Source organism: Thamnophis sirtalis, unplaced genomic scaffold, assembly GCF_051295495.1.
Source record: "Thamnophis sirtalis isolate CommonGarterSnake01/CBP01778 unplaced genomic scaffold, rThaSir2_p1.2 scaffold_6, whole genome shotgun sequence".
Lineage (NCBI taxonomy): Eukaryota > Metazoa > Chordata > Lepidosauria > Squamata > Natricidae > Thamnophis > Thamnophis sirtalis.
The window spans coordinates 130925603-130950733 of NW_028261386.1; the positions used below are offsets into that span (position 1 = coordinate 130925603).

Genomic DNA, 25131 nt, shown 5'->3' on the forward strand with positions numbered 1-25131 from the left:
AACAAAGATAAATAAATATAGATAAATAAATAAAGCACAAATACAACACAAATGTAACAAAGGCAACAGTAAAAATATTGGGTTTCTGTCTGGATGGTCTCTTGTCACGAGCCATAGACAGAGAATGGAAGTAGTGAACTTCCTCCCATATTTGGGCATACCAGGGGTTGTGACTTTCAATACATTCATACATACATATATACATACGTAATATAATATAATATAATATAATATAATATAATATAATATAATATAATATAATATAATATAATATAATATAATATAATATAATATAATTAATATAATATAATATAATATAATATAATATAATAAATATAATATAATATAATATAATATAATATAATATAATATAATATAATATAATATAATATAATATAATATAATATAATATAATATAATATAATATAATATAATATAATATAATATAATATAATATAATATAATATAATATAATATAATATAATATAATATAATATAATAAATATAATATAATAAATATAATATAATATAATATAATATAAAATATATAAATAATAAAATATATAATTATATATAATAATAAAATGAAATGAAATGAAGCAATCCTGTATGTAGTTCCTGGCTGTTTAGCTAGGAGCAACTGCTCTTGGTTTATATAATGCTATATAATGCTGTATAATGCTATATAATGCAACAACGAGGCAATGGTAGCTGTGAAAGCTGCAAAAAAGAATGGCAAACTGCCACGTGCAGCGCCTCACTTGGATGTGTCTGGAGTCTTGGAAGCTTGACTACCCTACGTTCTCCTACAAATGGACCTTGAGCTTGTTTGGAGGTTCTAGCAGGGGAGCGCAGCTATCGTATACCCTTGACCGAAGATCGGTACACTCCTTCTATCTGGGATGGTCGTCACTTCCACCGAGCGCGCAGCTTCGGGAGGGACGCACATGGAGCGGTGAGGGAGGAAGGGGACACCCGCCTAGCCAGCCAGATCAGCCGAATCAACCCTGGCGATCAATGGGGTGACAGATGTCGCAGCCAGATCGCCCTCACATCCGAAAGAGAAAGGAGACCTCATACGTATATGAAGAAGAAAACAAGGTTACCTTCGAGGTTACGGTGGCACTAATTTTGCGCATTTAAAAAGAAAATATGTAGTTATCCTCGCATTGGTAGACAGAGATGGGACGGACGGCGATGTTTGTACCCTGCAGAATCCGTCTCCGCCGTCCTTAAACGCGTCCCCATGAAGCTTTGAGAAAAATGCAAAATAGCCGTCTTAAGCAACTCCTCCTGGCGGCTCGTCCCCGCCCCTCCTCCCAATCTGCTGGGGCGGGGGAGGAAGCCGCGCTCGGGATAAATCGGAGCTGCGGCGGCGACTCCCGAACGTTGCGCAGAAACGAGCAGGGGACGCGGATCGCGCTTCTCCCGTTCTACGCTCGGTCGGGAGCAGAAGGCTTGCGAAGGGGACCGCGAGGGGCTCGCCTGCTTCGAGAGGTACCTGACCCTGCACCGAGCACTAGGAGGAGAAGGGTGGCTGGACGGTGGCTTGCTTGCTTACAGAGTTGCTTGATTTGACCGTGGGAAAAGTTTTGTTTGAGTGAAGGCAATTCTTTTTTTGTGGGGGGCGGTGAGATGGAGCTGCAAATACGGAGCTTAAGCCGGGGGGGGGGGCTTCATCCCCTTTGGGCGTCCCAACAGGGCGGAGGGTTTCTGAATTTAGGCTTTGCAACCTGAAGTGGTCATGGGACAGATTGCAGGGTGGGTTAAAAGAGAAGGGGGTACAGACACTAGAACGGGGTCTCTAACCTTGGCAGCTTTAAGCCTGGCTGACTTCAACTCCCAGCTGGCTGGGGGATTCTGGGAGTTGAAGTCCTCCAGGATTAAAGTTGCCAAGGTTGGAGACCCCCTGTACTATAGAATGCCTTCACAAACAGGAGTTTTTAAAAACTTTTTTCTTAAGAGTCCTTCCTTCCATTTTCCTCCTGTCCTCCTTCCTTCCTCCTTTCCTGCCTTTTCCTTCCTTTCCTTCCTCCCTCCCTTTCCTTCCTTCCTTCCTTCCATTTTCCTCCTGTCCTCCTTCCTTCCTCCTTTCCTGCCTTTTCCTTCCTTTCATTCCTCCCTCCCTTTCCTTCCTTCCTTCCTTCCTTCCATTTTCCTCCTGTCCTCCTTCCTTCTTCCTTTCCTGCTTTTTCCTTCCTTTCCTTCCTCCCTCCCTTTCCTTCCTTCCTTCCTTCCTTCCTTCCATTTTCCTCCTGTCCTCCTTCCTTCTTCCTTTCCTGCTTTTTCCTTCCTTTCATTCCTCCCTCCCTTTCCTTCCTTCCTTCCTTCCTTCCTTCCATTTTCCTCCTGTCCTCCTTCCTTCCTCCTTTCCTGCCTTTTCCTTCCTTTCATTCCTCCCTCCCTTTCCTTCCTTCCTTCCTTCCTTCCATTTTCCTCCTGTCCTCCTTCCTTCCTCCTTTCCTGCCTTTTCCTTCCTTTCCTTCCTCCCTCCCTTTCCTTCCTTCCTTCCTTCCTTCCTTCCTTCCATTTTCCTGCTGATTTCTCCCAATCCTTCCCACGTCTTTCTTAAGAAATTCCCTGGGCACCGAATCGAGTCAAACTTGGAAGTGACATTTCGTTTCTGAAAGAGAAGAGCACTAACCAGGCTGGTTTTTTTAAAATGAAAACCCAGCATTGTGCAATGGTTTTATCAAGCCAGCACCGCCTGTGCATCGGTTTTATCAAGCAGACACCGCCTATGTTTTATCTTTTTTTCAAAAAATAAATAAATGAAGTGAGCGATGTCCTTTCTTTGCAAGGCTCCGCTTAAGCATTCCATTTAGAATGGAATTTGCCCTTTTATTTCTCTCTGAGTGCCCTCATCGTTTCAGATGAAGTTCATAAAAGCCTCTGAGATGCGTCAAGACTTTTTGTGCGCGCATTTTTTGCTCCTGGCTCCTCTCTTCCCGTAAAGAATACAGTAGTTAAGATCTTATCTGGAGCGTGGTAGATATCGCACTGACTATGCTCAGCCCCTGCAGTCAAATGACTGATAGATGCCACACACCCAAAGTCATCTTCGGTTATTCCCCACGAAACAGCTAATAGAGCTTCAAACAAGGCAATACGTTGGCTTTTCTACCTATCTGCATATTTCTACAGCAGGACAGCCAATCCTAAAAATAAATGCTACATGGTGAGTTCGTTCTCTCCGTTGCCGTCCATGAAGATGATAGAGAAAAGCAAATATTAGCAGGCCAAGCGAGTGACTTCCAGATCTCCTTTTCAAATCTTCCTTTCTGCTTATGAATCTTCGGGCATCTGATCTTTATCTATTTTTTAAAAACAGCTTCAGTAGCCACCCCTTCCACTCGTGTGGGAATGGAAGTAGTTTCTCAAAGAGCCCTGGCACTAACCCTAACCTTAAAATAACCACTTCCCTCTCAAGAGAAAATTGTACTTTCAAAAACAAGACATTTTATTTTTTCAGCGACCAGATCTTGTAAATGTGTTTTATTTTCATTTTCGTACAGTCACACATATACTGTACAGAACTGGGGCCATATAACATTAAACAATAAACACAGCCATTCTCTTGTCAATAATACCCCCCAAAATAGAAACCCAATGTACCTCTTCGACCTTCCATACACCCTTTCTTTCGCCCCCCTCCAACTTCCCTTCTTCCCTCCATCATTCCCCTCTACCCTACTTCCCCTCCCCCTCTACCACTCCTCTCTCCCGATACACTCCCTCCCTTCCTTCTTACCCTCCCTCCAATCCTCTCTCCCACCCTCTCTACCCCTCTTTCTTCTATCCCTCTACTCCTCCCTTCGGTGTATTTCTACTATCTATTAATATATTCAGCTTGTCCTATTTTTACACTGGAATTAAAGAGCAACAGTATACAAGTGCAATCGTGTTGCTTTAAAATCTAGCACATACTATATATCCCCCCTCTCCCCCTCCCCCCCAAGACCCCACCTCCCTTCCCCCCCCCCCCCCGACTTCCCAGAGCCCGTACACGGTGTAGCTTTTTAACAAACACAGTCTAAAATATATTAAGACAAAGGACATTTAAAAAAAAGAAAGTCAATAACATCTCTGCGTTGGACTCAGCTTCTTCCTGTTGCACAAACTTTGAGCAGTTTAAATTATTCCTAATCTTAAGCATAGGCTATCTGGAATTTCTTAGTCCCGTATTTGTTTCGTGTATAGTCAATCCATTTTTTCCAGTCTCGTTTATATCTCTCATTTGAGTGATCTTTAAGATATGCCGATATTTTAGCCATCTCGGCTAAGTTTGTGACTTTCAATGTCCATTCTTGAGTTGTAGGCAAGTCTTCCTTCTTCCAGTATTGCGCCACCAACAGTCTTGCTGCCGTTATTAAATGCGACCAGATCTTCTGTGGCTCCCCTGGAACTTAAGTGGTGGCAGACCAGTGATTACTATCCTAAAGCTTCTGCTGCTTTGCCACCTCATTGGCACAAGTATCGCAATTGTAATACTCGGTCACTGTTCTACCACTCTTACTATATTGCTCGATCGATTCAAAGCCTCTCATCTTACATAGGTAACTCTGGCCAGCTGATACAATTGAAAACCAAAAAGGAATAAAGAGTTATAACTCAATAATTAAAAAACAACATTGGGGGCGGAGGGGGGGGAGTTAAAGCAATTCAAAATGTAATTTGCCATAGGGGGATAATCTGTACAATATCTAACAATACAACTAGCTAACGGGTGCCATAAAAACACTGGACTCCCCTCCCTCCCCACCAGAACCTGTTCTGCTGCGGGCCTCCACCTTATTGGCCTTTTGAAAGACCCTTAAGGCATGGTTTTGAAGACAAAAACATGCCTTAAGGGTCTTTCAAAAGGCCAATAAGGTGGAGGCCCGCAGCAGAACAGGTTCTCCTCCTGGATCCGATCAGATGACATTCCTTAGTAAATGGGAGCTGTACTATGCCTTTCCTTCGGACCCCGATAGGAAAGGTAGATATAGTTGAGAAGAGATGGTTTCTCAGATAACCTGGCCCTTATGCTAGGGGAATTACCGGCTTCTTGAATTGAGTCTGGAGGGAAACTGGAAACCAGTGCAACTCGTAGGTCAAAGGTGTTATCTGGCACCGATCAAGGAGTACACACAACTATTCCCTTCTACTGCATTTTGCACCAGATTGTCGGGGAGAGATTGGGCGAGCCAGGGGCAAGAGTCAAGCGGGTAATGAGTCTGAGAAGATGAATGTTAGATGTGGACAACAAGATCCGCACGTGAAGAGCTCGATTAGCTATTTTATTGTTCGTGCCTTTTAACACAGGAATCTTCCCAGACTGGTCATTTGCGTCTGGGCCAGATTAGATATGGTGCACTCAAGAGGGGGAAAGAGGGGGAGGGGTCAGACTTTGCCCTCTTGTACCTACATAAAGGATTCCAGGCTAATTCCCTGCTTGACTTCTCCCCTGGCTTGCTAGTCTCTCTCTGACACAGTTGTAGCTTGGATTTCCCACAGCCATCAGCCGGTCTCTGAAGTCCTCTGCTCTACGGGAATGAAGTTGCTTTCCAGTCTAGATGGGGCTTTAGAAAATGTCTGTTGAGTCATCTTTTTTGTGACATTGATGCAGACGTGGGTTCCTACCAGTTCGCACCTATTCGGTAGAACCGGTTCGTCAAATCTACCGAACCGGTTAGAAGAGGTTCCACCAGTGGACCCGGAAAGCAGGCCACACCTACAGAAGAGGTTCCAAAAAATGTTGAAACCCACCACTGGTCCTTGGATATGATTATTCTACACTATCATGCTCATATTTACAAAACTCAGTGCCTCTGTGAAAGCTAAGGATGACTACTGCCATTTGGGGAAAAAAACTATCCTTGTGTTTAGTTGTTCTGGTGTGCAGTGCCCTATAGCATTTTTTTAAGGGTAGAAGTTGGAAAAATTTATCTGAACTGCCCTGTATGCTGTCAAGTCACCGATTTTCCTGTACTGGGGGCCATTGCTGGGAGCATAAACACACAAAAAAAGATTATATTAAATAGTATCAGTATATCTGTTCGTTCCACCACAAATGCGCGCACAACAAAAGCGCGCCTGACTATACCGCGGTGTCTAAAGCGCGGTGACAAAACCGTGCGACGAATGAGCGACTAATTAGCCCTAAAGCGCGCCGACAAAAGCGCGCTGTAATGTAACCCTAAACCTAACCCTAAACCTAACCCTGAACCTAACCCTAAACCTAACCCTGAACCTAACACTAAACTTAACCCTAAACCTAACACTAAACCAGAGGTGGGTTCCTACCAGTTCGCACCAGTTCGGTAGAACCGGTTCGTCAAATCTACCGAATCGCTTAGAAGAGGTTCCACCAGTGGACCCGGAAAGCAGGCCACACCTACAGAAGAGGTTCCAAAAATTTTTTAAACCCACCACTGCCCTAAACCTAACCCTAAACCTAACTGTAAATCTTACCTTAAATTAAATCGCGCTTCTGTTGGCGCGCTGTTGTCGGCGCGCTTTTGACATCGCGGTTTTAGCGCCGCGGTGTTGTCGGCACGCTTATGACGTTCGCGCTTTTGTCGGGTCACGTATCTGCTAATAAAACTGTATTTAACTGTGTCTTCTGAAATATCTTGATCTGCTCAATTAGTTTTACTCTGCCATGCCTTTCCTGTGTTCATGCAACAGAATGATCCCATCATTAATTTTTGTTCTTTGTTTTTCTCCCCCCTCAGGCCCCCACCCCAGGAGATTCGGAAACGATGGCTGATAAACCTAAATTGTATTATTTTAATGGACGAGGCCGAATGGAACAGATTCGCTGGTTGTTAGCAGCTGCTGGCGTAGAGGTCTGTGCTTCCTTATTTATAGACCCAGAAGGCTGTCAGAATATTTTTTTCCATTTTTTTTCTCTCTCCAAAAGGATCATCTTTTGGAATTTGAAAAATCAAACTTATTTTCAAGGAAGGATCTACAGGTAGTCCTCAACTTAACAACCATAATTTTGGTTGCTAAGTGATACAACAGTTCACATGACGAAGTGGAGTCATCATGTGACCGGACCTAATTTTGTGACCCATTTATGACCATTTTTACCCCGGTCATCCTTAAGTGAACCCTGCTTAATGATATATTGTTAAGTGAATCTGGCTTCTCCAATTGATGTGGTTTGGCAGAAACTGCCTGGAAAGCACACGAATTCCAAGCACACAACTCCAAGACACTGCAACGTTTGTCAATGTGGGGTAGTTGCCAAGGGCCTGAATTGTGATAGCAATAGCAATAGCAGTTAGACTTATATACCGCTTCATAGGGCTTTCAGCCCTCTCTAAGCGGTTTACAGAATCAGCATATTGCCCCCAACAACAATCCGGGTCCTCATTTTACCCACCTCGGAAGGATGGAAGGCTGAGTCAACCCTGAGCCGGTGAGATTTGAACAGCCGAACTGCAGAACTGCAGTCAGCTGAAGTAGCCTGCAGTGCTGCACTCTAACCACTGCGCCACCTCGGATCATGTGATGATGAGAGTGTAGCGCAACAGGCGTAATTTTGAGGATGGCCCCTTTTTCTGAGGCCATCATCATTTTAAATTGTCATTAAATTAGCAGTGGTAGAGCCAAGGGCTGCCTGTATATTATGCATTGTGAATGTTTTTTCTGGCCCTATAATATCCTGTTCTTTTCTTCAGGAAGCTTAAACACAATAGAACTGACTCCTAATAACCCTGCAAGTGTTTTTTTTCCCCCTCTTTGCAGTGGGAATGGCTTGGATTTTGGAAAATATAACGCTTGTTAAGAATCCAAACAGTCATGTTGTAGATTTCCGACATAACCAGCTCTTGCTTCCTCAGAATCCTCAATTCCAAGTTAGAGATGGGTGATTTACAGAACACCCTGAAGTGAGGACAGGCAACATTGAGAAGCAAAGTGCAATGCTTAAAGCAGGGGTCCACAACCTCCGGGCTGCGGCCCACTCCTGGGTCTTGAGCTGTTCAGAATTGGGCCACAGAAGTGACGGGCGAGCACACACACATCCTCACTTGCGGGAGCAGCATACTTGTACGTACCCCCTTTGTGCGCAAATGAAACTGCGCACACACACGCATTTTCCTGCTGCTTGCAGGGAATCATCCCCTCTTTCCCTCCTTCCCGCCGGTTCCACCACAAAACCGCAGTAGACAGCGCGTGTGACTAAAGCGCGGTGACAAAACCGCACCGTCAAAACCGTGCGACAACAGTGCGCCGACAGAAGCGCGCTGTAACATAACCCTAAACCTAACCCTAAACCTAACCCTAAACCTAACCCTAAACCTAACCCTAAACCTAACCCTAACCCTAACCCTAACCCTAAACCTTACCTTAAGTTAAATCGCGCTTCTGTCGGCGCGCTGTTGTCGGCGCGGTGTTGTCGGCGCGCTTTTGACGTTCGCGGTTATGTCGTGCCACGCTTCCCGCCTACCCGCCTAGTCATTTCAAGAGTGCATTGTTTCCTGCAAAAGCCCCCTCCCCATTCGCTCCTCTTTTGTTTCGTATGAGAGGGGCCGATCACCTCCAAGGTGTGGCTTTGCCCCCAAGTTGACCCTGGTTTCTTAGTTGTTCTTGTCCTCTGGAAATTCTGCGCATGCGCACACTGGGAACAGGCTCCAGGTGTTCCTCTGCCTCACTGCTGTCTAACTCCTTCTCTGCCTCCGACGCAGGGCACTTGTCTGAGCTTTCCTCAGCCCCCAGGAGTGGCCCGTGTTCCTCCCCAACCTTCTCACTGTCCGACTCTGCTGCCAGTTCTGCTGGCCGTTGGCGGGCCACTACAAGTAGAGATCAATGTAGAACACAACTGAGCCCCAAATTTTTGTAGTTAAGCAAGACAGTTGTTCATTGAGTTTTGCCCCATTTTATGACCTTTCTTAACACAGTTGTTAAGGGAACCACTGGAGTGATTAAGTTAGGTTCACCGACAAATGCACGCTCGACAAAAGCACGCCAACAAAATCGCGGCGAGAAAAACGTGAGGTCAAAATCGCGCCCACAGAAGCGTGCCGACAAATGCGGGCCGACGAAAGCGCACCATCAAAAAACAACGTAATAACCCTAAACCTAACCCTAACCCTAACCTTTACCTTAACCCCAATCGCACTTTTGTGGGCGCGGTTTTGTCGCCGCTCTTTTGTGGGAGCGCTTTCGACGTCACGGGTTTCTCGCTGCGGTTTTGTCGGCGCGCTTTTGTCGGGCGCGCATTTGACGGGTCACGATTAAGTTAGTAACATGATTGTTAAGTGAGTCTGGGTTCTTCAATAAATATATTGCTTGTCAGAAGGTTGCAAAAGATGATCACATGACTCAATACCCTGCAAATATCATAAACATTAGTCAGTTGCCAGGCGTCTGAATTTTAATCACATGACCATGGGAACGCTGCAATGGTCGTTAAGTGTAAAAAAACAGTCATAGGTCACTTTTTAAAATGCTGTTGTAACTTCAAATGGTCACTGAGTGAATTGTTGTAAGTCGAGGACTACCTGTACATCAGGATTTTCCTTTATGAGCTCTGCAGAAGACTTGAGGGCGGAGTGAAATGCGCCATGAGGTGTGCAGTCTTTTTTCTGTCGTTCAGTAATGCGTTTAATAGGGGCAATTTTGAGGGATCATGTCAGAGGCTGAAAAGTAGGATAAGCATTTTGAACCCCACAGTACGTGATTTACAAGATTAATAACGCACAATTGCATCGTTTTGTCTTGTAATGCACGCACTTTACTACTGTAGCTTTTTTTAAGAGCCAAGGTGGCGCAGTGGTTAAATGCAGCACTGCAGGCTACTGCTAGATCAGCAGGTCAGCGGTTCAAATCTCACCGGCTCAGGGTTGACTCAGCCTTCCATCCTTCCGAGGTGGGTAAAATGAGGACCCAGATTGTTGGGGGCAATATGCTGACTCTCTGTAAACCGCTTAGAGAGGCCTGAAAGGCCTATGAAGCGGTATATAAGTCTACTGCTATTGCTATTGCTATTTTTTCTAGCTATTTGTGTGGATCTGACTTGCATAACCCAAAAAACTGCATATCAAAACTCTTGGTTGTATTGCAGAGGAAAGAGCCAAATTTCAAGGCACTTGAATGACTCTGAAGTTTTGCCTTTTTTTAATTCTATCAGCTGGCAAGTATAATTCAGATAACAGTTGGCTTGCAAAAACCTGGCTTACTAAAAGTTACTTTTTTCAAATGCACAATATTCAGTATCTCCCTAAAAGATAATTCAGTTCTGTTCTGAGGTACTCGATGTTCAGTTGTGGTTATTTATACAGGCAAAAGTTTGGCAATTCTTCTCAGTGGATTGCCCTCAATTATGAACAGAGTGCTGGAATTCTGAAAACAATTCCCTCTGCATCTTTTCTTTCTGTCTTTTCAGTTTGAAGAGGAATTTTTAGAGACCCGAGAACAATATGAGAAGCTCCTTCAAGGTTATTTGTGATGAAACTTGCAAATATTTGGCTGTACCGATAGCACTGAATCTCTACTTGCATGGAAACAAACGGATTCTTGTAATTCTTGAGTGATGGAGAAGAGCTTGTTCCTGAAGAACAATGCATAATAAAAATGGTTACATTTTTACTTAGACATAATCCATCATGACCCAATGCAAAGTTGGGAAGCCAAAGCCTTCTAAGCCAGGAATTGTCCAACTTTTTTAGACCACAAAACCTGTTAGTTAAAAATCCCCACCAATGTCCCCTATTAAGGGGACCTTCCAGATGTTGAATTACAGCTCCCAGCCAGACCAGTGGTGAAGAGTGCTGGGAGCTGTAACTCAACATCTGGAAGGGCATAGGATCTCTGCCCTTGAACATGTAAATTATCCTTCATTTGTTGGATCAGTTTCACCGTGGCACGACAAAACCGCGAAGCCCTTATCCACGGAGACATAAGCGCGTTGCTAAAGCCGCGACGTCGTCATCGCGCGCCATCGCCGCCGCGACAACAGCGCGGCAACAGAAGGGCGCTTTAAAACGGCGCCGCGGCAGAAAGACGATTTCAATTAAGGTAAGGGTTAGGATTAGGTTTAGGGGTTTGTTTTAGGGTTAGGTTTAGGGTTAGGTTTAGGGTACTGAGTGCTTGGGAATGCGCGGATTTGCCCTCTGCGATTATGTCATCGCGGTATGGTCGCGTTTTTCCTTAGCGCTTCGAACGGCGCGAATTAGTCTTCGCGCTTATGTCTCCGCGGATAAGGGCTTCGCGGATTTGTGGTGGAGCCCAGTTTCACAATATCAAATCTATGTTTCTTAGATTTATGAAGGTACCATCTGAAGCCCCCATCAACAGATGTTAAGAACCTGCAAGATTTTATATTTAGAATAACTACAACTCTTATTTGCTGATCTATGTTCTTGCAGGAACTGAATGTGCTATTTGCCCTGGCTTTGGAATGCAATTCTGGTTCAATGGCTTGGCTTGACTTATTCATTTAAAAAAAAAATATTTATAACCATTTATAATAGAATTAAGTCTTCGTTTTAATTGTCTTTCGTGCCTGTGTGTCTATATATTGTGTATTTCTTTGTCTCTTAAATATCTCTGGTTTTAATTCTGGTTTTATGTTTTATTGAATTGAATTGAATAATAAAATTCAATTCAATTCAATAATTCAATATTGTAATCCAGGGAGACAATTGTAATACAGATGGAACATTATGCTGTATTCTTCCTAGCCTTGAATGCTACACTCACGGCCTTATTTGGGCAGCTGTAACTGAATATGACTATGTGTTTATTTTTCAAAACAACTGTTCGTACTTCTGGTTGGATGACCAGTACGGCACAGAACACATCTGTTTGTATTATTGAGCTAAGGTTATTCTAATAACAAAATTGAATGAGGCTCTAAGAGAACATTTCCACATTTTTACATTGCGAACAGAATATAGAGGTGCATTTTTGCGTGACCCATCAAAAGCGCGTTCCACAAAAGCGCGGTCGACGAAATCGCGTATGTGACATCATCACAACGCGACGAAAAAGATCGAAAAATTGAAATAAAAATTAAATTACAGCAAGCCGATTCACATAAAGGTAAGGGTTAGGTTAAGGGTTAGGGTTAGGGTTAGAGCATTAGCGTTACATTTAGCGTTAGGTTAAGGGTTAGCGTTAGGTTTTTCGTTACATTAAGGGTTAGGGTTAGGGTTAGGTTTAGGGTTAGGTTAAGGGTTAGGTTTAGGGTTAGGTTTGGGGGGGTTAGGGAAGGTTTTAGCTTTATTTTTACATTTTTCGATCTTTTTCGATCTTTTTCGTCGCACTGTGATGACGTCACATACGCGCTTTCGTCGACCGCGATTTTGTCGTCCGCGGTTTTGTGGTAGAACCGCATTTTTGTCCTGTAACTTTTTAAATAGGGCTCTTGTTTCTCTTGGCACATTCCTCAAATCAGCTGTGTTAAAATCCCTAATATAACAGCTGTAAGGTAGCAAAAGCACTTAGACTTATATACCATTTCACAGTGCTTTTACAGTCCTCTCTAAGTGGTTTACAGAGTCAGCATATTGCTGACACTCTGATGATACTCTCTTTTTGTCTAAACAGAAATACTCTCTAAACAGAAATCTGGGAACTGGAGGGAGGGATTCATGCAGTGCGTTAAATAATGATATTCTGTTGTGGTCTTGTAAATCATGTTTTATGTCTTAGCATATTGGGATGAAACTATCCTTATTGCTTCATTGAGCATAACGAGGTCTTGATATATTGTGCAGATCTAATAACAGAATAGCAAAACCCGAGATCAGTTGAATGAACAATTTCTTTATATCAGTGTTCTAGCAATAGTCCGGAACAAACACAAAATGTCCTTGGCTTCTCCTGGCTTCTGTTGTAAAGTAAACATGTGCTTTGCAGGCAGAGTATTTGACATTTGCTGTGTTTTCCTTCTTTCCAAAGATGGCTTCTTCATGTTTCAGCAAACACCCATGGTGGAAATTGACGGGATGAAGCTGGTACAGACACGGGCCATCCTCCGTTACATTGCCACGAAATACAACCTGTATGGGACGAACCTGAAGGACAGAGCATTGTAAGGTCCCCACTGTATTTTTAGCTAACTGGAAATCCCAGTCGGAGCCCTGTCTATTATCCTTGCCTTTGATTCAGTCACATAAGAGCATCCCTCTCGCTGAGATAAATTGTGGCCTACTCCTCAAAATACTACATGGGCTAGTCCACCATATTAAACCATAAGGCTTGTTCAGCAGCACATGCTAGTTTTGCTTGCAAGCCCATCAGTGGTGGGTTTCAAAAATTGTTCGAACCTACTCTGTGGGTGTGGCCTCCTTTGTGGGAGTGGCTTGCCACCCATGTGACCGGATGGGAGTGGCTTGCCGCCCATGTGACCGGATATGAAGATGCCGACGACACTTGTCAGAACCACCTTAAATTACCTCACACACAGCACTGGCATGCATAAGAATATGATGTAAACTTGGTTTTTTGAAAGGCATCTTTGGTTTGCGTTAAAACAACTTCAACACACGCAATGTTCTGATTGCACCACAAACGCAGTAGTCATCCTTGCCTTTCACAGAGGCACTGAGTTTTATAAATAGGAGCATGATAGTGTAGAATAATCATATCCAAGGACCAGTGGTGGGTTTCAAAATTTTTTGGAACCTCTTCTGTAGGTGTGGCCTGCTTTCCGGGTCCACTGGTGGAACCTCTTCTAACCGGTTTGGTAGATTTAATGAACCGGTTCTACCGAATAGGTGCGAACTGGTAGGAACCCACCTCTGAAGCCCATGCAGCTAATAAATCACCTGTGGTTTTGCCAGATAGGCTCCATTATGTTTGCTTATGTGGTCCCCCCCCCCCTCCCGCAATTTCTTCTGGGAAGCTGAAGTGGAAGCACAGCTTGTAGGACAGTTGTTGGTGGATCCACTGGGCAGAGCCATGCATGCAGAGCTATTGCTGTTACTAAACAAACTTTGTGGCTTAACGCAAGGTACAGGTGCAGCTTCTCATGTTGGCCTGCAAGCTGGGAGTAACTCAACCACTGGGCTAGGATTATGCTTCAGAATACTTCTTTGCTTACGCCAAAGGAAAATTTACCAAGCCTGGTCCTTGAAAGGCAACTTTCCTTGTGTGTGTCTTTAGTTATTTGAATGAGAGAAACTGAAGTGGTATGAATTTCTTCCAGGGCTATGCATAGCTACTATAGCCATCTATAGTATTACTATTGCTGGCTCACCGACAAAAGGGTGACTGACAAAAGCGCGCCCGATGAAACCGCGGTGACAAAACCATGAGTTCTAAACTGCGCTGATGAATGAGCACTGAAGCGCGTCGACAACAGCGCGCCAACAGAAGCACGCTCTAAATCTAACCCTAAACCTAACCCTAAACTTGACCCTGACCCTGACCCTAACCCTTACCTTAACTTAAATCGCGCTTCTGTCGGCGCGCTTCTGTTGGCGCGCTGTTGTCGGTGCGTTGATGATGTTGCGGTTTTAGCGCCGCGGTTTTGTCGGTGCGCTTTTCTCGTGCGCGCATTTGTTGGGTCACGCTATTAAGGTGGGCTAAAAGGCCCAATTATGAGCCATGGCCTATAGATCATGTTTAATATCAAATACTCTGATTAAAGCTGAGGTTTTGCACCATTAAGCAGAAAACAATTGCTGACAGTTGCTGAAGGAGCAATAAATATTTTTACACATCTGGGAACAAGTCGACCCAGACGGGGAGTTTCCTGTTATCTTGCAAGATGTGCCTTGTTTATGTCACACATGATCTATAAGGTGCTGACCATGTATATTTTAGGAATAGTAACTGTTGGCCATCTGGCATAGACAGTTTTTGGTTCCTCTCATTACCTTATATGCTTAAACACTGCCTCTATAGATGATGACGTAATTTGCACTATAAATGTATGGCTTTAAGAACCCTTCGGGGTTCAAACTCTTGATGCTTATTTGGCATGTTTGAACCTGCGCATTCAATAAACTTTTCCTATATTGCATCGCTTGGCTTCATTGTCTCTTAATTCTACTACACTATTGCCACTGGTCACCTGGAATGCAAGGAAGGATAAACTTCTAGCAGCTGCAAACCAAGTTTTTAACTCTGGTTAAAATTACATTTCCTGGAAGATTTGCTCATGTGTAGCTAACATTTGGGGACATTCAAATTTTAGAATTTTACTGCAGTTATTGCGTGTTCTTTTTTTTCCAGCGTGATGCCCAATTGGTGGTCTTGCTTAGAGGGCATTCTGGAAAAAAAAAGGACTCAAGAATTGGGAAGTCATCCACACTTGATAGAGTTGTAAGACAAGCGCTAAAACTGATGCCGGATATTCTGTCTTCCTAGGATTGACATGTACGTGGAAGGAACGACGGACCTGAGTCTCTTTATTTTGTCCTTCCCTTTCTTGACACCGCAGGATCAAGAGCGCCAACTGGTTACCATTAAGGATAAAGCAACAAAAAGATATTTTCCAGTTTATGAAAAGGTAAGTGTTACTAAAGAAATGTGTTTAGTTCAATGATCACCCACCGTAGCTTCCAGGTGTTTTACAGTTGCACTGCAACTCCAACAATCTCTTGCCTGGGTGGAAGTGTTGGAAGGAATGAAAACATCTGGAAAGCAATAGCAGTTAGACTTATATACCGCTTCATAGGGCTTTCAGCCCTCTCTAAGCGGTTTTACAGAGTCAGTATATTGCCCCCACAATTTGGGTCCTCATTTTACCCACCTCGGAAGGATGGAAGGCTGAGTCAACCTTGAGCTGGTGAGATTTGAACCGCCGAACTTCAGCTAGCAGTCAGCTGAAGTGGCCTGCAGTACTGCACCCTAACCACTGCGCCACCTCGGCTCCACCTCGGTCAGGTCCCTCACCTCTGTTTTACAGCAGGGATGTGTAGTGGTGGATATTTTTTTTTCTGTCTGAAGCCTAGATGTCTTGAGAGATGTGCTGAGTCCTACATTCAGAAAATATGTATATCCCAGAATAGAATAGAAGAGAATAGGAGAGAATAGAATAGAATAGAATAGAGTAGAGTAGTTGGAAGGGACCTTGGAGGTCTTTTAGCCCAACCCCCTACTTAGGCAAGAAACTCTATACAATTTCAGAAAAAAGGTTATCCAATCTCTTCTTAAAAACTTCCAGTGTTGGAGCATTCAAAACTTCCGTAGGCAAGTTGTTCCGCCGATTAATTGTTCTGTCATGAAATTTCTCCTTAGTTCTAGGTTGCTTCTCTCCTTGATTAATTTCCACCCATTGCTTCTTGTCCTATCCTCAGGTACTTGGGGGAATAGCTTGACTTCCTCTTCTTTGTGGCAGCCCCTGAGATATTAGAATACTGCTATCATGTCACTCCTAGTCCTTCTTTTCATTAAACTAGACATTCCAGCAACTGTTCTTTATATGTTTTTGCCTCCAGTCCCATAATCATTTTGTTGCTCTTCTCTGCACTCTTTCTAGAGTCTCAACATCTTTTTTATACTGTGGTGACCAAAACTGGTTGTGGTATTTCAAGTGTGGCCTTACCAAGGCAGTATAAAGTGTTATTAACACTTCACGTGATCTTGATTCTATCCCTCTGTTGATGCAGCCTAGAACTGTGTTGGCTTTTTTGGCAGCTGCTGCACACGGCTGGCTCATATTTAAATGGTTGTCCACTAGGACTCCAAGATCCCTCTCACAGTTACTACTGTTGAGCAAGGTACCACCTATATTGTACCTGTGCATTTCGTTTTTGTTGCCTAAATATAGAACCTTACTCTTTTCACTTTTGAATCTCATTTTGTTAGATAGGGCCCAATGTTCAAGTCTGTCAATATCCTTCTGTATCTTAAGCCCATCCTCTGGAATGTTCGCTATTTCTGCTAGCTTGGTATTGTCTGCAAATTTGATGAGTTCCCCATCTATCCCCTTGCCCAAATCATTGATGAAGATGTTGAAGAGTACTGGGCCTAAAACAGAGCCTTGGGGTACCCCACTGCATACTTCCCTCCATGTAGATGCAGTTCCATTGAGGACTACAGTTACAACTCCATCTGTCTAAGCCACAGGTAGTAGGTTATGGTCTACTTTATCAAATGCCTTACTGAAATCCAAGTAAATTATATCCACAGCATTCCTCTGGTCCACTAATTTTGTCACTTTGTCAAAGGATGCAATAAGATTTGTCTGGCATGATCTGTTTTTGACAAACCCATGTTGGCTTTTGGTTATAACTTTGTTTACTTCTAGGTGTTCGCTGCTTCATTAAACTGTGGAAGGATATATACTGTAATTCTTAAGTGCTGTTGCTATAATGGCAAGGGAAGCCGAGGTGGCGCAGTGGTTAGAGTGCAGTACTGCAGGCCACTTCAGCTGACTGCAGTTCTGCAGTTTGGCTGTTCAAATCTCACCGGCTCAAGGTTGACTCAGCCTTCCACCCTCACCTCATTTCTGGGTGAAATGAGGACCCAGACTGTGGGGGCAATATGCTGATTCTGTAAACTGCTTAGAGAGGGCTGAAAGCCCTATGAAGCGGTATATAAGTCTAACTGCTATTGCTAGATAGATAGATGGATGGATGGATGGATGGATGGATGGATGGATGGATGGATGGATGGATGGATAGATAGATAGATGATAGATAGATAGATGATAGATAGATAGATAGATAGATAGATAGATAGATAGATAGATAGATAGAGCCGAGGTGGCGCAGTGGTTAAATGCAGCACTGCAGGCTACTTCAGCTGACTGCAGTTCTGCAGTTTGGCTGTTCAAATCTCACCGGCTCAAGGTTGACTCAGCCTTCCATCCTTCCATCCTTCCCAGGTGGGTAAAATGAGGACCCGGATTGTTGGGGGCAATATGCTGACTCTGTAAACCGCTTAGAGAGGGCTGAAAGCCCTATGAAGCGGTATATAAGTCTAACTCCTATTGCTATTGCTGTAAATATGGCTATAGTGCTCCTTCTGAGTAATATATGGCAGTGAAACCATCATTTCAACACTTGTTTTGCACACTAAACAAGGGTCATTCATTTTTTACTTTACTCATAGAAGATCTCTCCACCAGGACCTTAGAGACCACTGAATGGCTGCTGTTAGATTTGGTCTAATCCTCTTGTCCTTACAGGTGCTGAAGGATCATGGACAAGATTTCCTTGTTGGCAATCAGTTTAGCTTGGCAGACATTCACCTCTTTGAAACTATTTTAATGGTAGAGGAAAAAGTCCCCACTATCCTGAATGAATTTCCTCAATTGCAGGTATGGGAAAATAACTGAAGTATTTATTTACTATATCTTAGTATTTCTTTAAATTTAAAGCCTATGTCATGAGCTTGGAGAAGGATTTTATCGAATGGATTAAACGTGGTCAGTTTTACGTGTGTCTATTGTGACTTGTGTCATAATTGTAGCATTTTGATTGTTTAATGCCCAGTTGATGAAAGTGTTTTCATTCTCTCCACTAGGCTTTTAAAACAAGGATTAGTCACATTCCCACAATTAAGAAGTTTCTGGAACCAGGAAGCCAGAGGAAACCTATCCCTGGTGATAAATACGTGGAGACAGTGAGAAATGTCCTCCAGATGTATCACCAGCTGAAGCCCAATCCTTGAGATTCCATCAAGTTGTTCTGATGATTTCAGTTACAGAATTCTGTAATATGCCCAAGACAAAAGCCACATTGGAGACACAAAGTTTGCAAGAGTATCGCACAACCCTTGCAAGATGGATTATAGACTGTGAAAATAGCTTCTTTTGTAGATGATAGTTGTAGTAAAGAAAGACGATCAAGATTGTAAAGGGATTTTGATATAAGCATTTTGACTGATCAAGATCAACGTTCACTAAGAGAATCATATTTTTAAGAAGGGGTGTTTTAATTCTAGATTATATGTAATCTCTGTTTGGGGTGTGTGTGTGTGTAACTCAATAGCCTTCCTGAAATTATACGATTGAGATTTAGTGAACAATCTCCAAAATAGGAACTCAGAAGTTTTGTTAGAAAACGAAATGTGGGTGCGTCATTTTCCTATCAAGTAAACCAAGGATGAAAGCCTTTTGAAGAAACTCTGTCCCACCATTCAGCATAATGTTAAAACATAGTTACCCAGGCAACTGCAGCCTTCATCACCACCACCAAGATTTTTATGTTTTTTTGTTAAATGTGATCTATCAAAAGTTGCCTGCTTTTAAAGGGTATTGTGAATCATTGCATTGTATGAAGAACCATAATATTCTTACTAGTCCAATAAAATAAAGCTTAACAAGAAACAGGAAAAATAAACCATTTTCTATCTAACATTGTATTTTATTATCAAAGGTTTCGATAATGGTCGTTCAAACTTTCTTCTTTTTCCTTTCTCCTGCCTTTTTGTTGTCCCAAACTATAGCGTGTTCCTTGATTCTGATTCAAAGTGGTTTGCAAATTTAGCCATTGTGGCATATGCAACGAACCATGATTTAGCGCAGTGTTAAATATACCATGGCATAAAAAGTGCTTGAATACATTTAGGATTGAAACATATATGTCCAGATTTCCATAGTATTTTATCAATGTCTTAAAAGGTATACATGTCAATATTTTAACACATTTACATTTAAATTGTGGTATTCATTATCATGATAATAGTCATGGTGACTATTATCATATTGGCTTGTTGCGGCCGTGCTTTGGAATTTTATTCTATTCCTAAACAGCTGTTTTTCTTGTACAGAAAAATATTTTTTGCCTGATTGCTCGTTTCTGATTTTATCATAGTCTCTTGATCTTGTAATCTTTTTATGAGTGACAATTATAGATAAAACATAGTGTACTGTAGTTTTTAGGACCATTTATTCATTAAACTCCCTGAATGCAATTTACAGTTTTATAATTCAAGAATACCTACATCAGGTGACTATTTTAGAATCTTAAGCATAATGCATAGGATTTCCAAGAGTATCATGATTCATAGGTTAAAATGTAGGATTCCTTTCACACAATTAACTAATGTAACAAATGAAGAAAATAGCTTTCAGTTAAAAAAAAAAAAGGAAGGGTAAATTTAAGGAAGCAGTATAACCCTTCATCTAAAGCAAATACGGGCCTCTTAAGAGAGCCAGCATATCCAGTCTTCTAAGGCCTTTAGCATTTTTCTTCTGGACTCTGCCAGCTCTCTTACTGATTAATATTCGGGTTAAAAAATATGTCTATCATAACTAGTGACACATCTAACATAACTCTCATACACATCTGTGTCAGTGGTGGGTTTCAAAAATTGTTGGAACCTACTCTGTGGGTGTGGTCTCCTTTGTGGGAGTGGCTTGCCACCCATGTGACTGAATGGGAGTGGCTTGCCGCCCATGTGACCAGATATGAAATTAGGAATTAGTACTTAGGTCGGTCCAAGTAGCTATTCAGAAACTCTGGCATGGAAGCATGCAAGTCTTAAAGCTGTCAAGTTAACAAGATCCTTGCCAATGGTGGGTTTCAAAAAAATTTTGGAACCTCTTCTGTAGGTGTGGCCTGCTTTCCGGGTCCACTGGTGGAACCTCTTCTAACCGGTTTGGTAGATTTGACGAACCGGTTCTACCGAACTGGTGCGAACTGGTAGGAACCCACCTCTGATCTGTGTGCATACACTCCCACTACATTTCTTTAAAAAATCTTGTCTTTTTTAAAAAAAATAAAGTCATGTCTTGTGAAGTTACATGCCAATAATACACTTTGGCACTTAGGAAAGGAATAAAATGCTTAATAAAACTTAAGGTCTCCTTTTTGGGGGTGCGGTGGGGGTGTGTGCCTTTCGGCGAGTGTCAACGCCTGCTGACTGAATTAATCCCTGCAGTTTTTGTGCCAAAATTATGGAAGTTAGCCTTCAGAGGGCTAAGACTAAGAGGGAGTGGCTGGCCCAAGGTCACCTAGTTGGCTTCATACCTAAGGCAGCATTTGAACTCTTGTGATTTCTAGACTGGCGCCTTAAAACACCGCACTATAATATTCTGTTGCCATCTAATGGTTAAAAGATGACATTTCATGATTGAATTAGCAATAGCAATAGCAGTTAAGACTTGTATACCGCTTCATAGGTCTTTCAGCCCTCTCTAAGCGGTTTACAGAGTCAGCATATCGCCCCCACAGTCTGGGTCCTCATTTTACCCACCTCGGAAGGATGGAAAGCTGAGTCAACCTTGAGCCGGTGAGATTTGAACAGCCGAACTGCAGAACTGCAGTCAGCTGAAGTAGCCTGCAGTGCTGCATTTAACCACTGCGCCACCTCGGCTCTCTTAAGCACACTAACATCGAATATTTTCAGCAAAGGTATTCATACAGTGCAGTCATGTGATGTGGTGCTTTATAACCGTGTTAACTTAAGTCGCGGTAGTTCTAGTCCCAGCTGCTGTTAACCAAGGATTACCTGTTAAAAAAAAGCCAAGCAAATTTATTTATTTATTTATTAGACTTATATACTGCTTCATAGGGCTTTCAGCCTTCTCTAAGCGGTTTACAGATTTTTAGCAAATTGAGTCAGCAAATTGCCCCCACAGTCTGGGTCCTCATTTCACCCACCTCGGAAGGATGGAAGGCTGAGTCGACCCTGAGCCAGTGAGATTAGAACCGCCGAACTGCAGATAGCAGTCAGCTGAAGTGGCCTGCAGTACTGCACCCTAACCACTGCGCCACCTCGGCTCCAAATACACTGGAATAGCCTTGCTTATAATACCTTCAATACTGACTGGCTCCCATTTCCATTCAGAAACATTACAGCCAATTGTCCAGAGAATTTGCAGTAGAAAAAACGATCCGAGCCACGAACAAGGTCATTTGCCAATCACCTCCCTGCGACCAATTAGATCACACAGATTGGGCCTCCTCCGTATTCCATCGGCCAGCCAGTGTCGGCTGGCAACTACAAGGAGGAGGGCCTTCTCAGTAGTAGCCCCGACCCTTTGGAACGAACTCCCCGTGGAGATTCGTACCCTCACCACCGTCCAGGCCTTCCGCACAGCCTTGAAGAACTGGCTAGCCCGTCAGGCCTGGGGACAAGGATAGTGCCCCTCCCGAATGATGAATGTATGTTGCTTATTGTTTTTATTATATGTGTCTATGTTACTGTTTGCATTTCCCCCTCCCTGATTTTATGTGAGCCGCCCTGAGTCCCCTCAGGGAAAAGGGCGGCCTACAAATGTCAATAAAATCACAAACAAAAAAAAATCACAAAAAAATTTATCCTATAGTCCATAGAAGCGTATTAAACCACTCCCTTAAAAACATTTCTCAGAATGTTGAGTTTTTCTGGTGCATCAAAATATATGATTTCCTAATGTCTAATTAGTTCTTGTATTGACTACCTGTGGCCAGGATGAAAATCAACAAACTCATTACTTGCTCTCTGTCTCCATTCCCCACCCCCTCTAGTTTATATAGAGGAAATTTAGAGACATCCTGTTCAGACATTTGTAATTAATAATTCGTAATTTAATGGGTTTATATGCCGCCCAATCCCGGGGGACTCAGGGCGGCTTACAAATACGAATGCAAATAAAATAACATACAGGGGGAGAATACAAACAATAACAAAGAGTTTAAAAACCCAACATACATCCGGTTTAATTGGGGGGTTGAACCTGATTTGAATCAGCAACCCCAGGCCTGCCGGAACAGCCAGATTTTGGTGGCTTTTTGGAAGGCCGCAAGGGTGGGAAGGGTCTGGATTTCTGCTGGTAACTCGTTCCACAGAGCCAGAGCAGCTACAAAAAAGGCTCTCCCCCGAGTGGTCGCCAGTCGGCATTGTCCGGCCGACGGCACCCGGAGGAGGCCTAACCTGTGAGTTCTTATTGGACGTTGGGAGGTGTGTAGCAGGAGATGGTCTCTCAGATATCCAGGTCCAGTGCCAATGTAGGGCTTTAAAGGTAATCACCAGCACTTTGTAACACGTCCGGAGACTAATAGGGAGCCAGTGCAGCTCGCGGAGGATAGGTGTAACACGGGTGTACCGAGGTACACCTGATATCGCTCGCGCGGCTGCATTCTAGACTAACTGCAGTCTCCGAACACTCTTCAAGGGCAGCCCCATGTAGAGTGCATTTCTCAGAACTTAGCCAAGATACCTATACTGTGTTACAAACGCTTTAACTTTGTGATTTCATGATTGCAGACTTGGGAAAATGTGACAAAATATTCACCCTATTTTAGGCCTTAGAGCAAGAATTTGTGAAATTCCTTCCATTAAGAAGATTTTGCAGTCAGCAATCCAAAGGAAGCCAACATCAGATGGAAAGTTTATAGCAAAAATGAAACACTGAAGTTTCCCCCCCCCCAAACATTGAATGTGTACCAAAAGAAAATTAAACCCAATGCTGGTTTGAGAGTATGTGCTAAGAAACGTATCATTTCATAACAAACTAACAGTCATAAAGAAATACATATTGGTTTACTTATTTATTTAAACAATTCTATCTTATTCCACCATCACGACAACAAACAATAGTCATTTAATTTCCATGTTTGCTTTAATGTGAACATGTACTGATTTTAAAAAATAGAAAAACCAAGATGCGCCTAAAGTATAAAAAAGTATCATGCAAGTAAATAGAAATAATTATACAAATATCAGTTGTAGTGAAATAGTATTGTTTCTAAACAAGAGGTTAACAGAATGCAGATAGAAAAGGAATTCATACTATTTAGATGTCACTCAAAAGCATAAAATATTGCATAGTTTTGTATAAAAGCCCATCGTAATTTATATGCAGAAACTGTTATATTGGTTTTTTTATTTTATTTTAATGTAAAGTTACTACACGTTATTTGCTTTAAAAAAATTGGGATGTAGAAAGTAACCATATTATCACAAAATTGTAAACCACGATTTTTGTCTTAGTATAATAATCAATGGTGCTCGTGACTCATAGATGTCAAGAACTTAAGTGTAGATTTTTTGCTATAGGGAACATTTAAGGCATATTTCTAAAATATTGTATCAATATTCCCACTTAAGCTCCCTTGTAAGGTTTCTGCTTTGTTAACATGGTATTTAGCATGATCAATATGATTTATGAATAATACTCTTATTTCTGAATACATTTTGCAAATTTGGAACTTGCTAGGAGTTATAGTTTTACTCGGCATGGGATCATCCAAAATCCAACGCTTTGATGCTGGAAAGGCGGTATGAACCCAGATTTACAAATGGATCACCGCTATCTATTTGCGCTGTTTATGATTTGACTATTGATGTCATGGAAAGGCAGTCAATATTACTGGATATGGGGCTGAGAACGACCTGTGATTTATAACGTTGATTCGATGCAAGTCTGTGGAATAGCAATAGCAATAGCAGTTCGACTTATATACCGCTTCATAGGGCTTTCATCCCTCTCTAAGCGGTTTACAGAGTCAGCATATTGCCCCCAACAACAATCCGGGTCCGAATCACAGGCACAAATGCACAACAATCCGAATCACAGACACAAATGCACTAGCAGTTTGGAGGTGGCTACCTATTCTGATCCTCTGGTGCAACACACCTCCCTGTGCTACGTGTCAACATTTAAACCAACAGATGTCTGATTGTACCCAAGCTGCCTGTCAGTCACAGTTTTTTATTTTGCTGTGTGGCTCATCTTGATGCATATAAAACAGAATTTAGTCCTAGCGACTGAGAGATGGCATTGTTGGATAGCACTGCTGATCCATTGCAGGGAGTCAGTAGGAGAATTTTCCCAAGACTTCTAGACGCAGGTTTGAATAAAGTGATACCTTATTTATTCCAGCTCTCCTAAAGGCATTAATAGCTAAAGCACGTGCCCAACACGTGTTTGCTCCTTGTGACAATTACTGAAGATAGCAATGCAAAGTATTAAAACCCTCCAGTTACCACGGTGCATCTCTAATGTTGCTCTCCATTCTGACACGGGTTCAATTAAGATGGAGTTGAGTGTTTGGCTAATCATCTTCATGTGTTGACTGACATTTATTTTTATCCATAGGACTAAGCTCCTTATTACTAGCAGATAAGGTATCTCCTAGATAAATGGTACATGTATGCCTTTTTCCAAGAGACTCTCCTGTCCCTATAGTATGAACCCGTGGCACGACAAAACCGCGGTCGACTAAAGCGCACCCAATTAAACTGCGTCGCTGACATCATCAACAGGGCGACAACAGCGAGCGCGGAGAAAGAAGGGCACTTTAAATA

The 25131-nt window shown here is 42.6% G+C and overlaps 1 protein-coding gene across 2 annotated transcripts; it reads left to right on the top strand.

Moving 5' to 3' along the window:
- The first annotated feature begins 1354 nt into the window (after window positions 1-1354).
- LOC106550387 (glutathione S-transferase 3) lies at window positions 1355-19250 on the top strand. 2 transcript variants are annotated; one of them, XM_087718971.1, is made up of 7 exons: window positions 1355-1497; window positions 6717-6830; window positions 10379-10430; window positions 12898-13030; window positions 15313-15454; window positions 18080-18211; window positions 18418-19250. In XM_087718971.1, exons 2-7 carry the CDS (start codon window positions 6744-6746, stop codon window positions 18562-18564), a joined length of 693 nt encoding a protein of 230 aa, XP_087575097.1. In that variant the 5' UTR covers window positions 1355-1497; window positions 6717-6743; the 3' UTR covers window positions 18565-19250. The 2 variants fall into 2 exon arrangements, with proteins under 2 accessions (XP_087575097.1, XP_087575098.1); XM_087718972.1 differs by having other exon boundaries at window positions 1381-1497; window positions 6730-6830.
- Window positions 19251-25131: the final 5881 nt, after the last annotated feature.